Source organism: Danio rerio, chromosome 8, assembly GCF_049306965.1.
Source record: "Danio rerio strain Tuebingen ecotype United States chromosome 8, GRCz12tu, whole genome shotgun sequence".
In the NCBI taxonomy this organism is placed as follows: domain Eukaryota; kingdom Metazoa; phylum Chordata; class Actinopteri; order Cypriniformes; family Danionidae; genus Danio; species Danio rerio.
In genome coordinates, this window is record NC_133183.1 from 20,475,779 (window position 1) to 20,490,158 (window position 14,380).

A 14,380-nucleotide genomic window follows, 5' to 3' on the forward strand; every position below is an offset into this window, starting at 1 on the left:
GGTTTTTTTGCACCTAGATATAGATTATAATATAGATTATAATATCTAAATAAAATATAGATTGCATCTTGTTTACAACAAACTTTATCTTCATCTTCCTCATCACTCAACATAATGTGCTCAAGAACTTTAAGATCTGTAAATTCTGCATATGAAATTGGTTCAGCAATGAATTAGTGCTTCAGTTCTTCAGCATTACTGGAGATTTAATTTCAGTTAGATTTTGAACCCATTGTACATCCTAATGGACAGACATATTTGAAGGAAAAAAATCCTGATATAGCTTGCAATGTTACAAAAGATTTTAAACTTTAATTAGTAAGTGCAATCCCTCTTTTTTTACATACAATCTATCAAATATTGGTTATCATATCCATAAATATGAATAAAAACATTGTTAATGTGGCTTATGTTTGTGTCTGGAGTGAACTGGTGCCATGCTGCTTTTCAGTGTAGTGGATTTATTAAGCCTTACTGCCATTTGATTGGATGACAATCGTCCACTCTCATGGACTGCAGCCTTTAAATTAGTTAGAATGCTCAGGAACCACAAAAACACGGGCTGACATGTGATGTGTGAACCTCAACCTTGACACAATCTACACAGTAAAAGTGCTATAGAAATAAAGATGAAATGAATTGAACTGAATATTTGCATGGGTGCTATAAAAATATGTTTTAGAAAAGCAGCAAAAAATCTGTGCAGTTTAAGGTTATTACTTGCCAATCATTCATTCATTTATCCATCCATCAATGCATTCACTCATTCATTCATGACATTATGTGAACCCTTGGTTTTTATCACATATTCTGTATTAATTATATATATATATATATATATATATATATATATATATATATATATATATATATATATATATATATATATATATATATATATATATATATATATATATATATATATATATATATATTGTTGGGATAAATTGCAGACCGTCTGTGTGTTTCCTCAGTAAGCTGGAGCTCCAGGAAGGCAACAACAACTGAGAGATGTGAATCCAACAGTTTATTGCTCTCTTCTAAAGAAGTCTGGGGTATTCCCAGCTTTTATACATCATACTCAGGGTTACATGGGCTATGAATACGTGCAAATATTCAGCTCAGTTAGGCAGAACAATTTTATCCAGTGCTCAAGAATGTCAAGGCGCAACGTCAAGGCGCCTAGTACAGGGACAACTTACAATAAGATAAAACACAGTTACAAAACAGAATATTTGGAGAGTGACTACATAGATATTTCTTTCAATCCCCTCTTCCAGGCTCTGTTTTTTACAAGAGCCTGGATCATACCATATTCTCATAAACTCTATTTGTTAAATGGTTACCCTCAGTTCCATTCATAGCTAAATGTTCATACCCTTTACCTAAGGCATTAACCATCCTATACATTCTTTCCATAAAACATCTCAGAAGACATGGACCAAAAATACATACACATAAGAAAATAATAAGTACCGGTACTACCATTGAGACATATGGAGCCAATGATCCAAACAGGCTTTCTAAAAATCCCCATCCCCAATTAAAATTTCTTTCCTTCATCTCATCCTCATACACCTGTGATGATATCCTTTTCATCGCCTTTACAGCTTGTCCTACTCGTCCAAGATCCTCATCATCCGCGGGAACGTAAGTGCAGCATTGGCTCTCTCCGACCAGGGAACAGACCCCGCCCCTTTCCGCTAAGAGCATGTCCAGAGCCAGTCTGTTTTGCATAGTCATTAGTCTCAGAGCTCTCATCTCCTCTCTTAGTCCAGAAATGGCATCCGTGGTACTGTTAATAAAAGAGGCCAGTCTATAATGCATGATCTCTTGCTGTTTTAAGGCATCTGCTACGCCAAAACTGGGAATCATAGCCTCCCAGAATCTAGTCCAGTGTGATCTCATACGGTGTTCGTCGGGTACGTCGTCCTGGGGAACTGACCTCCGTTCCCTTTTGGATTGTCTGGCAAGATGCATGACAGTGACCATGTGTTGTAATTGGATCACAGTACAAAGACCAGTCCAATTGGTGGGGTAAGTGTTGAAGATGGTTTCTCCCCCACAATACCAGTACCAGTCATCGGCCAGGACCGCATCCTGTCTCGGCCAAGTAGGGACACAAGTTACATTGCTGCGTTGACAGCATGTGTTGTTCAGGCTGTAACATGCCGTGACAGCTGTCTCATTTGTGATATTAGCACATTTAAGTTTGTTCAGTTCACAGGTGCCTGGGATGTAATGTGGACAAACACTTAGTAGAGAACTATATTTTTTATTCTTTCGCCACGGTAAATATACCCCTGAAAATCGATCCCTCTCGCCAATTACTATATTACAATCTTTAGCTCTTAAGGTGGATACATTACCTCCATTTGTCCCATTAAAGCAAAAAGAAAAAGTGAAACCCTGGGGTTTCGTCAACAAAATATTCAAACCCATAGTTCTAGGTGTAGGTATTACAACAGAATGATTCTTTCTGTTAGTTGATTTGCAAAGAGGCTCCCATGTTTTCTTGTTAGAAACACATGTGGGGCGCCACTCATAAATATCTCCCAAAGCATTTGTACAAAAAGCAAGTTCAGTACATGTAAAAGGCAAAGGTTTCAAGGATATAGTCACAGCAGAGGAGAACACTTCTTGGCAGACAACACATGACTCATTGGTTGTCTGTCGTGCAGTCCAGTTAGCATACTGCCAGAATAAGTTGCGTACTTCAGTGTGGGCCTGTGTCAGTCCCAGTAGGGTTATCAGTAGAAGTAGTCTGCAAAACAAAAACTATTAATATCAGATCATAGACATTTACTTCAGTGGTTTCACTCTGGTGCCATGGATCCACTGTGGAAAAAGATCAGTTAATACAGCAGTGCGTGTAACAGCCAGAACCTCAGCTGGCCCTTCGTATTTGGGGTCAGTTAAATCTTTCTGGGGTTTTATATCTTTTATTAGCACCTTGTCCCCTATCTGGAAAGGGTGTGCTGCCTCAAGTGGAATTTCAGGGTGTTTCTTTGTTACCCTTTTCCAATACTGATTGAGTTTCTGAATTAGGGCCGCTGAGAATTCTGACATGTGGTTAGAAAGCTCAATACCCACTCCCATAATTCCCCCTTGCCATGGGATAGGGAAAGGTCTTCCCATGACCACCTCATATGGTGATAAAGAATCCAAATTTGCTTGTGGTGTCATTCTCAAATCTGCTAGTACTATTGGTAAAATTTTTACCCAATCTTTATGACCTTGTTGTCTTAAGGCCTTCTTTATCTTTCCTTTCAAGGTTCTGTTAGTTCGCTCCACAAATCCAGATGATTGTGGATGATAGGGTATGTGGAAACGCCAATTTATATTTAATTCAGTTGCCAATTGTTGCGTTACCTTTGATGTAAAACGTGTTCCTTTATCTGAATCGATACTTTGTGGGATCCCATATCTAGGTATAATTTCAGAGATCAATTTCTGTGTTACCACCTTTGCATTTTCCCTTGAGCAAGGAAAAGCTTCTATCCATTTTGAAAATTTATCCACGCAAACCAGTAGATACTTAAACGGTCCCCTCTTGGGCATATGCGTGAAATCTACTTGCCATTCAGAAAAAGGTGTGATCGGTCTTGGTAAATGTTGGTGCTGTGCCACAGGCTTTGATACATTATATTGAGCGCATATAAGGCATTTGTCAAGTATGTTATTAATGGTGGTTTCTAATTTTGGGACACAAAACAAAGATCGCATCGTTTCATGTACCCCTCTTCGTCCACGATGAGTGACACCATGAAATTCGTGGACGAGGAATGACAGTGCCACATGTGGGAGACACAGGCGACCTATCTTGTCGTGCCATAGACCCATTTTTTCATCAAACGTGGAAGAAAAGTCGTCCCAGAAGGACTTATCCTCGTCAGTGGCTGATGCTTGTAACATAGCCAAATCAATGTCAGGGAGCATCCCCGAAGCCGAGGTTGTAGACAACAAGGAAACGTGCATAGAGTCCTCAGGCAAAGGCTGTTGTGCTGCTAATTTAGCATGTCGGTCAGCCAGAGCGTTTCCTTTGGCTTCATCAGTGTGTTCCTTCGAATGGCTCTAAGTTTTAACAATGGCCAGTTGCGAGGGAAGATGGCAACACGTTATTAAATCAGTTATAAGGGTATGGCTGCGCACCCCCCATTTGTTGGAGGGCGACATTCAAAGTTTGATCAAACAGACCATCGCCAGTCATCGTTCGAAGCCTTTGCTTGAGACCCCATTTTGTTCATCAATATAAATTTATAATCAGCTCCTGTAAGCTGTGCATTTCTAGAGACACGTATCATAGTTTCTACAAATTCTACTGGCCTGCTCATATCAGGAAGCAGTGAAATGACATCCTTGAGCTGTGTTGCGGAGGGAGGGGTTACTTCAGCATGTCCCCATTTCTTTGAGACCCATAGGAAAGCCTGATTATCCCCTTGGTCTGGTTTCTCTGTGCGAAGCCCCTCTAATTCTTGTACAGGATACAGAGGCATCCTCTGATGTGCCTTTCCTTGCCCCTCATCAGGAGGGTGGGAGGAGAGGGTAGCAGTAGGAACAGTAACTGTAACTGAGGGAACAGTAACAACGGGGGCTGGAGGCACTTTGGGTGTCCCCTTTCTTTTTACCTCAATCTTTGATGCTGAGCCTTTAAGAGGCTTCGGAATTAATTTCTTTACCTCTTTTGGTAGGTTAATATTTTGTTTATCATTCCACACACTCATCATCTTCATCCAGATTTCATAACCCTTTTTCATATAATCATGGTCCCATTCGGGATCTCCTTCACTTTCATAAATTAATTTGTAAGCCCGTTTTAGCACATGGGGGTCAAATGACCCATCTCTAGGGTAGGGACGCATCGCTTGTGCCTCAGTCCACCCTGCTAGATTATCTAACCATGGATTAGTGTAATATCCCCACCCACATCGATACATCCAATCTTTAGGGCCTTCCCCTATCTCAGGCTTGGGGTATGAACCACCCATGTTAGTAAATACTTACTAGAAAACACACAGAATGATCGTTTTACTTTTGTATAGCGCGCTCTTCTTGGCTTTTCAGGGAAAATCCCAGCCAAGGATTACTCAGTTCAGTAATGAAGCTTATCAGGCAGTCAAACCAAATTCATGTCTTGCCAGCTTCCTGAACACTCAGTTCAGTGATGAAACTAATCAGGTAGTCAAAACCAAATTCATGTCTTACCTGATCAGCTTCATCACGTCGGGGGTCACCAAGTTGTTGGGATAAATTGCAGACCGTCTGTGTGTTTCCTCAGTAAGCTGGAGCTCCAGGAAGGCAACAACAACTGAGAGATGTGAATCCAACAGTTTATTGCTCTCTTCTAAAGAAGTCTGGGGTATTCCCAGCTTTTATACATCATACTCAGGGTTACATGGGCTATGAATACGTGCAAATATTCAGCTCAGTTAGGCAGAACAATTTTATCCAGTGCTCAAGAATGTCAAGGCGCAACGTCAAGGCGCCTAGTACAGGGACAACTTACAATAAGATAAAACACAGTTACAAAACAGAATATTTGGAGAGTGACTACATGGATATTTCTTTCATATATATATATATATATATATATATATATATATATATATATTTTTTTTTTTTTTTAAGCGGGAACTCTGCAAACATTTAAAAGTACAAGTGCTGAGCATTCAGTAAGAAAGTGAAATAGAGAAGTGTCAGGGTAATAAAAATATTATTATTAACTATGTAAATACTTGAAATAAACTATGAATAAACATTTTTATGCATAACGATTTGGCCAAACAAGTAAACCACATTGTCTTTGTTGTGCCTTTTTATTTTTCCACTAACTGTATCACAGATAAAAATCTGGCTGGATTTCCCGTCTACATTTACAGAGTCTGCGCATGCGCGCGCACCACGACAGGCCGTGTTGTGCGTCTCTATAGCAACACCTGTTACATGGTCCTTTGAAGGCGAGGATCAGCCGAGGATTAGAGCTGCTCTCTACTGTACAGGTGTTGCGCATAGAGACCCGCTCTCGGATATATATATAGAGAGAGCGGATAATGAATTGACACACAATTTTTTGCCCTCAGCGCAAGGCAACACCGTGCAGAAGTTCTGAAGGTAAGAGTATGCATCTTGAGGCGCGGGAAAATAATATAACTGAAAGCAAACGAGTAGGTCAGTTCTACTATAAACATAGAAGACCACCAGGGTTTATGTCGACATATTAACACTACACTGCATGTTAAAATGAAACAACAAACCATTTGGAAATTGTCCATTTCTTTGGATTTAAAATGTAAAGTTGTATGTGTGTAAAATGTAAAGTTATGTGTATGAGCAAAACGTTACATTTGTTTTGTTCTGCAAACTAATGGTTATTTTTTTCTTAATGTAATATGATAAATGTTTGAACATGAAAAATAGAATTGGTCAAAATAACAAAAGATGCCATGTCTCAAAATATATTCATTGTTAAACAACACAATACCAATTTGATAAATGTTAAGAAAACAAACGTTTAATGGAGTAACCCTGGTATTCATCCACACTCAGTAACTAAAACATTTTACATGTCATCAAAAGAAACACAGATTAGTTGTATACCATCTTTTTATCAAAATTAGAGGAAATAACTATCCAAAATTTAGAAGGAAGAGGTCATGATTCTATATATTACAATTTTATGTATACATATATAAGAATGGTGTAGATATGTGCTGTGTAGTTTGCATTGTTGTTGAATGCCTTGTTGATGGGGAGAAAAGGGAAATAAAATCAATAAACATATTGAAAAAAAAAACTAAAACATTTGTTATTTGGACAAATTGTCATTATAAAATGCCCAAATTACAGTATTTTTATGTGGAGAAATTTCTATTGGAATAATAGAATTTGACTATAACAAATAATGTACTGACAGATTTAGCAGATTGTTTGCAGTTTAGTTTCTTTAGCACATCAAATCAAACTAAATATATTTTTTTCCTTGGCAACTTGCTAAAATAAGTATATGCATATGTTTTTGTTTGATTTTATTACAGATCTGACACTCAATTCAAGAGACATCACAATCTAATGAACTTTATCTCTTTATATTCACGTCCACCTCAACAAACCAGCTAACATATTTATGTCCCCCCTATGTGATTTAATCTCTGCGATGATGTAATTAAGTTGAATTGAGAATTAATACTGATCAAATTTGTCAATAAAATCATTAATGAATAATTATAATTTCAAATAATTCTAAATCTCGTCTAAAAAAAATTCTGATTTCTAAATAATCATTTTAAGATATGTCGATTTTTTGTATTAGAATAATCTAGTGATTTTTCTCCGTTGTTTTAGTGAGGATCCTTCCATGGTGAGAAACTGGGGACAGAATGAGTGTTTCTGCAGTAAAAAACGCTGTGGATGAGTATGAGGATGACTTTGAGAAAGATCTGGACTGGCTTATCAGCGAGGAGAGCAAGAGCGAGGAACAGGTAAGCTAGTGAATACACAATGATGGCAGAAACAGCTTCATATCTCGAAGACAGTGTGTTTGGTATTGCATTACACAGACGCCGTACCCGTGCGTGTGTGTGAAATCCACCCCGCTGACACAGATCCATACACACTTTCACTCACCCAGAGAACTATGTCTCATTGCGTTGCATTATTCAGCACATACACTCTATGTATCTGATTCGGCCTTCAGAGAACACACTCTCCTTAGAGGATTAATTCAGCCAATTTATTTACAATTTACTCACCCTCAAGTGTTGTTTCCTAACCTTTTTGAGTTTCTTTCCTCTGTTGAAAACACAAGAACATATTCTGAAGAATGTTGGAGACTGGTAGATGTAGTGGAAATAAAATACAATGGAAGTCTACTGGCTTTCTACATTCTTTAAAATATCTTTGTTTGTGTCCAACAGAAGAAAGAAACCCAAACAGGTTTTGTGAAGGGAGAGTATATCATGAATTTAATCCACTTGATGGCACATTTTTTTGCATTGTGTTTCTTATTCTGCCTTTCTCATACATTATTTTCTTCAACAAAGGATCCAGATGATGATGACATTGAAGCTCAGATAGACAAAGAACTGGAAGAAGATGATTTTAAAGATGTGCTGAACCAGCACAAAGAAATGGATGATGAGGAAGGGGGTGAAAGGTGGCCGACGCCTATGGAGCCATTAGAGGATACGGTAGATCCTGACAGGGACGAGCTTATAACATCTCCACACTTACAGAACGACGATGAAGACCTTGATGATGAAAAGAAGTATATTTTGGATAAAATTCAAGAGGCTAACAAGCAACTCCAGGACCAGGATCCTCCAGACCAGATGCGGCGCAGACGCCTCCAGTTTAAAGACACTCTGGTTGACCTGGTGGTTCCTGCTCATGAGTTTGACGCTCAAGAAAGCAACATCACCTCCTTTGGAGACGTAGAGGAAGAGCAAGAGGTGTCCGGACAAATGCAGAGACTGAGGATCTCTCAAAGAGAAGAGAACCAGAACAAGGACGGTCCTGAGGATGAGCACAATGAGGGAGGAAAAGAAGGACGAGTTTTGATTGAAAAAGATGGAAAGTTTGATCTGGTGAGTCTTAAGGAAGTAGAAAGTCAAGGGTTGCTTCCTCCCTTGCCAGTTTCTCACAACGACAATCAACAAGCTCCTTTACGACAAACTGAGTCTGGTCAGCATCTCAATAAAAGTCCAGTGTCCTCGCCGAGGCAGAATTTGACTTCACCTTTTCCCCCAAGTAATGAATCTCTGTACATTCCCAAGCCTCCGCCGAAGCACAGAAATAGGCCTAGTTCTGCTAGGCCATCCCAAAGGGGAACATGGGTGCAAGGCACCAAGCGAAGGGTCCAGTCTGCAAATGGAGCTCCTTCACATGCCACTTTCACCCTGTCGCCACAGCAGAAAGAATTACTGGCCAAACTTCAGCAGCGCAGGGAGAGGCAAGCCAAAGAGGTGAACATAAAAATTATTTTAGTTGTATAGAAATTAAAATGTACATGTACATGTACAAATGTAAATGTGCTTATTAAGCTTTTAATTTACCCACTCTCTGGTCCTTTGTGACTTAGATGTAGAACATTAAAGGTATAGTTCACTTAAAAATTACAATTTTGTCATCGTTAATTATTTCTTTTGTTAACAGGGTCTTAAAAAGTCTTAAATTTCAAAAACAAAATTTTAGGCGTTAAAAATCTTCAATTCACTAAAATATTTTACTGTATGTCTTAAATTTTCCTTTGTCCAAGTAAAACTTGGTCCGACATCACCAGAAATACATCTTAATAAAATCAGGGAAAGAAAACTAAAAACAATAACACAGTTTTGTTCTGGAGAAAGTCTTATTTGTTTTATTTAGACTTGAATAAAAGCAGCTTTTAATTTTTTAAACACCATTTTAAGCACAAAATTATTAGCCCCTTTAAGCTATTTTTTTTGATAGCCTATAGAACAAACCATCATTATGCAATAACTTGCCTAATTACCCTAACCTACATAGTTAGCCTAATAAAGTTAGTTAAGCCTTTAAATGTCACTTTAAGCTGTATAGAAGTGTCTTGAAAAAATATCTAGTCACATATTGTTTACTGTCATCATGGCAAAGATAAAATAAATCAGTTATTAGAGATGAGTTATTAAAACTATTAAGTTTTGAAATGTGTTGAGAAAAATCTTCTCTCCGTTAAACAGAAATTGGGGAAAAAAATAAACTGGGTCTAATAATTCAGGGGGCTAAAAATTCTGACTTCAACTGTATATACTTTTGATTATTTATGTAAATGCCTCTACAATAAATTTACTTTTAATGCTAAAGGTGTCATATAAAAAAGGAAATATTTTGTTAAAATTAGTGTATACTGTACAACTACAATTTTCTTGTTTTGACACATTAAAACATGTTGCTAAGAAATAATTACATTAGAATTTTTTTGTGGCAACCTTAATAGGTCTTAAAAAGTCTTAAATTGGTTAATTTGACGATTAAAAAGTCTTAAATGGTTAAACACGAAGATATTTTGAAGAATTTTGAGCAAACAGCTACTGAATTTTATAAAATGCTTTGTTTCTACTGTGGATGTAAATGGCTCTTTTTTTCAACATTCTTTAGAATATCTTCGTGTTTAACCATTTAAGACTATTTAATCATCAAATTAACAAATTTAAGACATTTTATTGTACAATACAACACACACGTCCTCCCTCTCCTCTGTAAACACACAACATCAGTTCATGAGTGTTCGTGCACATACATTATTATGTGAAAGGAAGCTAATAATAGTCTTAGTGTATTTTCAGGAGGGACAGGTTTTCATTTTATTTTAGCTGGATATGTTCAAACCTATAGCTTTCAAAGTGGCAATAACCATTGATTTGCATTTTATGAGTCAGAGAGGACCTCAGTTTAAGCTAAAACTCTTCTCTGAAGTTGATTTACATTTTGGCCTGAGGATTAACATTAGATTTTCAGAATTTTTCCCTGCATCTTTTGGTTTTCTTTTTAAGGATGAGATGAAGAAAAGGGAAGAGGAAGAACAGAAGCGTCAGGAGAATGAGATCGCCTTCCAGTCGTGGCTCATGAGGAAGAGGGAGCAGCTGCTGGAGGAGAGGAGAGTTCACAAAGCCCAGGAAATGGAGAGGATGAGCTGTAGGGTATGTCCACTAGGAGGAGCCCTGTATCCATTAGAACAGATGTTTAACTGGAGTTTGCAATCATTTAGTTGTCAAGAACAGCCAAATTAAATCATCAGTCTAAAATATAAAAGCTTCATACTTTCATTATTTTTAAATTCTTTCTGATTTGTTGGATTTAATTATAATTAGGGACAAGATAGACAGTATATAGACATAGACATAGTTCATTCATTCATTCATTTTCTTGTCGGCTTAGTCCCTTTATTAATCTGGGGTCGCCACAGCGGAATGAACCGCCAACTTATCCAGCAAGTTTTTAAGCAGCGGATGCCCTTCCAGCCGCAACCCATCTCTGGGAAACATCCACACACACATTCACACACACTCATACACTACGGACAATTTAGCCTACCCAATTCACCTGTGCCGCATGTCTTTACTGTGGGGGAAACCGGAGCACCTGGAGGAAACCCATGCGAAGGCAGGGAGAACATGCAAACTCCGACATAGTTCATATTAAAGCTAATTGTTTTCCATATAATGGCTTATTAATTTAAAAATGTTTAATTTTAATAGATTTACAATCATTTGGATTCTCCAAAATAGTTTTTTTTATCGTTAGTCTGCATTTATTCGATCAAAGAGTTAAAGATTAATTATATTACAATTTAAAACAAATGTTTCCAATTTAATATATTTTAAAATCAAATTCTAAAAGCTAAAATTTCAGCCTCAATACTCCAGTTTTCAGTGTCACATGATCCATTAGAAATCATTCTAATATGCTGATTTGGTGTTTAAGCAGACAGTTATTTTAGAAAATTTAAGAACCCATTCATAAGTCTATTGACTTATCACTTACTGTATAATCACTGGCTTGATGCCATTAAAAGACTGTCACTATAATTGCTGCTGTTGTTCTGGCAGAGGGACTGTGGCGACCCCGAGGAGGCTTTTAAAATTTGGCTCCAGAAGAAACAAGAACAGCAGTTCAAAGACAAGCAGCTAGAAGACATGAAGAGACTGGAAAAAGACAGCGGCTTTTGCCTGCATAGCCGGGAGGAGAGCGAGAAGGCCTTCAGACAGTGAGTTCAGACCTCATACAGTATACAGAGAAATTGAGACCCTGATTTTTGATGTTTCATAAACAAATTTTTTCAGTGTATTGTGATCCAAAAGGATCCAGAATACACTTTTAAATGTTTCTTTTCTCACACTTTATACATTTGTGTCTGCAGATTTCATATACAAGACATATATTTAAAGGCTGATTTCTCAAAATGAGTTTTGTCTCCTGCACTGAGCCACAAATATACATTTCAGCAGCACCTGCACAGACTAGACGTTACAGTTTTATTTATATCTGTATTCTCTTTTTTAACAGAGAGATATATTCATACATTTATTTTCTGAGTGTTCAGAAATGAATATGATAAATATTTGATAAAAAGAGACAGCCGAAATCCCATCTGTAAATGCCTTTGACTCTAAGATGAATAAAAAGGAACATTTCAAATGCGGCATCATCCGATGTTCAGATTTTTGTTCTTGAAAAATATGCAAATTAGTGCATATTTAATAAAATAAATGAACCATTTGCATATTTAAATATCAAACTCACGTTGTAAAAATAATGTTCACAACCCTTAAAAGAATAGCTCACCAAAAAATGAAAAATCACTATTCATTTACTCTCCCTCTACTTGTTCCTAACTGACTTGACTTTCTTTTCTAAGTTGAACACAAAAGAAGATATTTCAAGAAAACTGCAAGCCTGTAACCATTGACTTCCATACATAGTATTTGTTTTTTCTCTCTGGAAGTCAATGGTTACAGGTTTCCAGCTTTTTTCTTAGACATATATATTTCCTTTTGAGTTCCACAGAAGAAAGAAACACAAAGGTTTATAACCACCTGAGGATGAGTAAATAGTAAGTCAATTAGCATTTTTGGGTGAACTATATCCCTTCAATGCATTCTGTCAACTGGGTTGGTGTCGTGGTGATAACAATCAGTGCATTTTTCCCCATCCATCTGCAGCGCCTATCCTTAAAACCAACGTGAAGCACCTTCTCTTGCTCTTTTGCGCAACAGGTGGTTGAGACGGAAGCGCTCAGAGAAAAGAGCAGAACATCAGTTGGCTCGAGAGCGCTCCCGCAGGCTCATGCTGGAGGAGAGAAGAGCGAGACGCATGCATGACCTCCTCTGCACCGTCAATGAGATCAAACCCTTCCGATTCAGCGACCCATACCGCTACTGATCACCCCAAACACACACTCAAAAATATATTTTTGCTGCTTGTTTAAACTACATATTTTAAAATGAGCTGAATCAACACGATTATTCAGGTTTTTAGGGGGACAACTTAATTGTTTTACACTTAAATGTGTAAGTACTATTAAGTTAACGTAACTGATTTGTGTTGTGTTGAGAATTGTGTGGAATCCAGTATTTTTTCAGTGCACGTGAACACTGTCACAGCCTGAAGCTCCTCCAGTTCAGCCATTATCACCATACTTCAGGAACCACCTATTCATCTGTATATGTGGTGAGTTCAGTTGTCTCATCCCTCTTGATACAGTGGATGAAAGAGCATGTGGTTGGGAAACACAAACAGGAGCTCTCTTTTATTCATTTTCCATTCAGCCGTTTTTAATATTCAGAGATCAAACAGGTGCTTGAGTGGATGTTCCTGTTCCAGCAGCCTTAGGCACTTAAAATAATTGATACTCCAGGATGGTTTAATGGAGTTTTGCATAAAATGCTGAATCATCAGATATCTTCATTTTGTGTTAGCTGGCTATCTTCTAGATTTGCCACTTATCTGTTGGCACAGCTACACAGAGGAAACTATATTAATGCAGCAGTTTGGTGATCTATAGTATTTGTGGGAAGTTGCACTCGAACACTTTTGGGATAGTAAATGTTTTATTCCCTCTAAAACTATTTTAATCAGCATGTAATTATACCCCTTATATTAATTATAGCTGAACTATAATGATTTTTTTTTTGCATTTTTAAAATATACTTGATATCTACTGGATGATTGATGCTGTGGATGCTGTGTTTAAAATGGTGAAAGCATGAAAGAAAAATCATGACCAACCACTGTTCCTATACTTTGCCTTATACATTCATATGGATTGACATTGATATCTGAATGTTGATGAAAATGTCGGTTATTCATCATATTTGTGCCACAGGCATTGTAAATTGTTGGTCCTTGTCTGATGTTTATCATCCTGTTTTTTTCTTATTTTGATATTGTACTAGAAATCAGGATATCAAAAATGGTTGATTTCACAACTCTCCTCAAAATAAAAAAAGTTAAGTTTTTGAATATTTATCTTATGTGTTTGCATATGACTGATATTTCCGTGATAATTGACGTTTTTATCATGAAGAGCTATAATAAGTTTAGTGTATTATTATTATTATTATTATATAAATGTTCAGAGTAAAAAAAAAATCTAATAAAGAAAATTGCAGAAGTTACACTTATAAATATGTCAAATAATACTATAAAAGTTACAATTACAAAGTACACTTGAAACTATGAGTGTTTACATGTGAATATTGCTCCTTTTTGATGTGTGGCTTGATGCCTTCCTTATAGGCTCCTTTGGATTAAAACATCTCCCAAATAAATGCTACAGTTAAGGGTCACGTTAAAATGTATCAATATAATATACATATACAAAAAGGATCATGACATAAATAGACACAAAACCAGAGTGCTCATT

At 37.1% G+C, this 14,380-nt stretch overlaps 2 protein-coding genes across 3 annotated transcripts; one reads left to right on the forward strand and one right to left on the reverse strand.

The window, feature by feature from the left end:
- Positions 1-1,005: 1,005 nt before the first annotated feature.
- Positions 1,006-5,567, reverse strand: LOC141375533 (uncharacterized). Its single transcript, XM_073909925.1, has 2 exons — positions 5,206-5,567; positions 1,006-2,764 (listed from the first exon to the last, which is right to left on the reverse strand). Exons 1-2 carry the CDS (start codon positions 5,217-5,219, stop codon positions 1,306-1,308), a joined length of 1,473 nt encoding a protein of 490 aa, XP_073766026.1. The 5' UTR covers positions 5,220-5,567; the 3' UTR covers positions 1,006-1,305.
- A 377-nt stretch (positions 5,568-5,944) lies between these two features.
- On the forward strand, positions 5,945-13,977 carry ccdc181 (coiled-coil domain containing 181). 2 transcript variants are annotated; one of them, NM_001128540.1, is given in 6 exon segments: positions 5,945-6,111; positions 7,342-7,478; positions 8,040-8,960; positions 10,509-10,655; positions 11,565-11,722; positions 12,732-12,947. In NM_001128540.1, coding segments are annotated over 5 exon segments (1,494 nt in total). In that variant the 5' UTR covers positions 5,945-6,111; positions 7,342-7,376; the 3' UTR covers positions 12,898-12,947.
- The last annotated feature ends 403 nt before the right edge of the window (positions 13,978-14,380 follow it).

Excerpts from the sequence above, each read along its gene's own strand:
- ccdc181 (XM_009303903.4), top strand. The coding sequence starts at position 7,377 with ATGAGTGTTTCTGCAGTAAAAAACGCTGTGGATGAGTATGAGGATGAC. Across the intron at positions 7,479-8,039 it reads AGAGCAAGAGCGAGGAACAG|GATCCAGATGATGATGACAT; the intron begins GTAAGCTAGTGA and ends TCTTCAACAAAG. Across the intron at positions 8,961-10,508 it reads GGGAGAGGCAAGCCAAAGAG|GATGAGATGAAGAAAAGGGA; the intron begins GTGAACATAAAA and ends TTTCTTTTTAAG.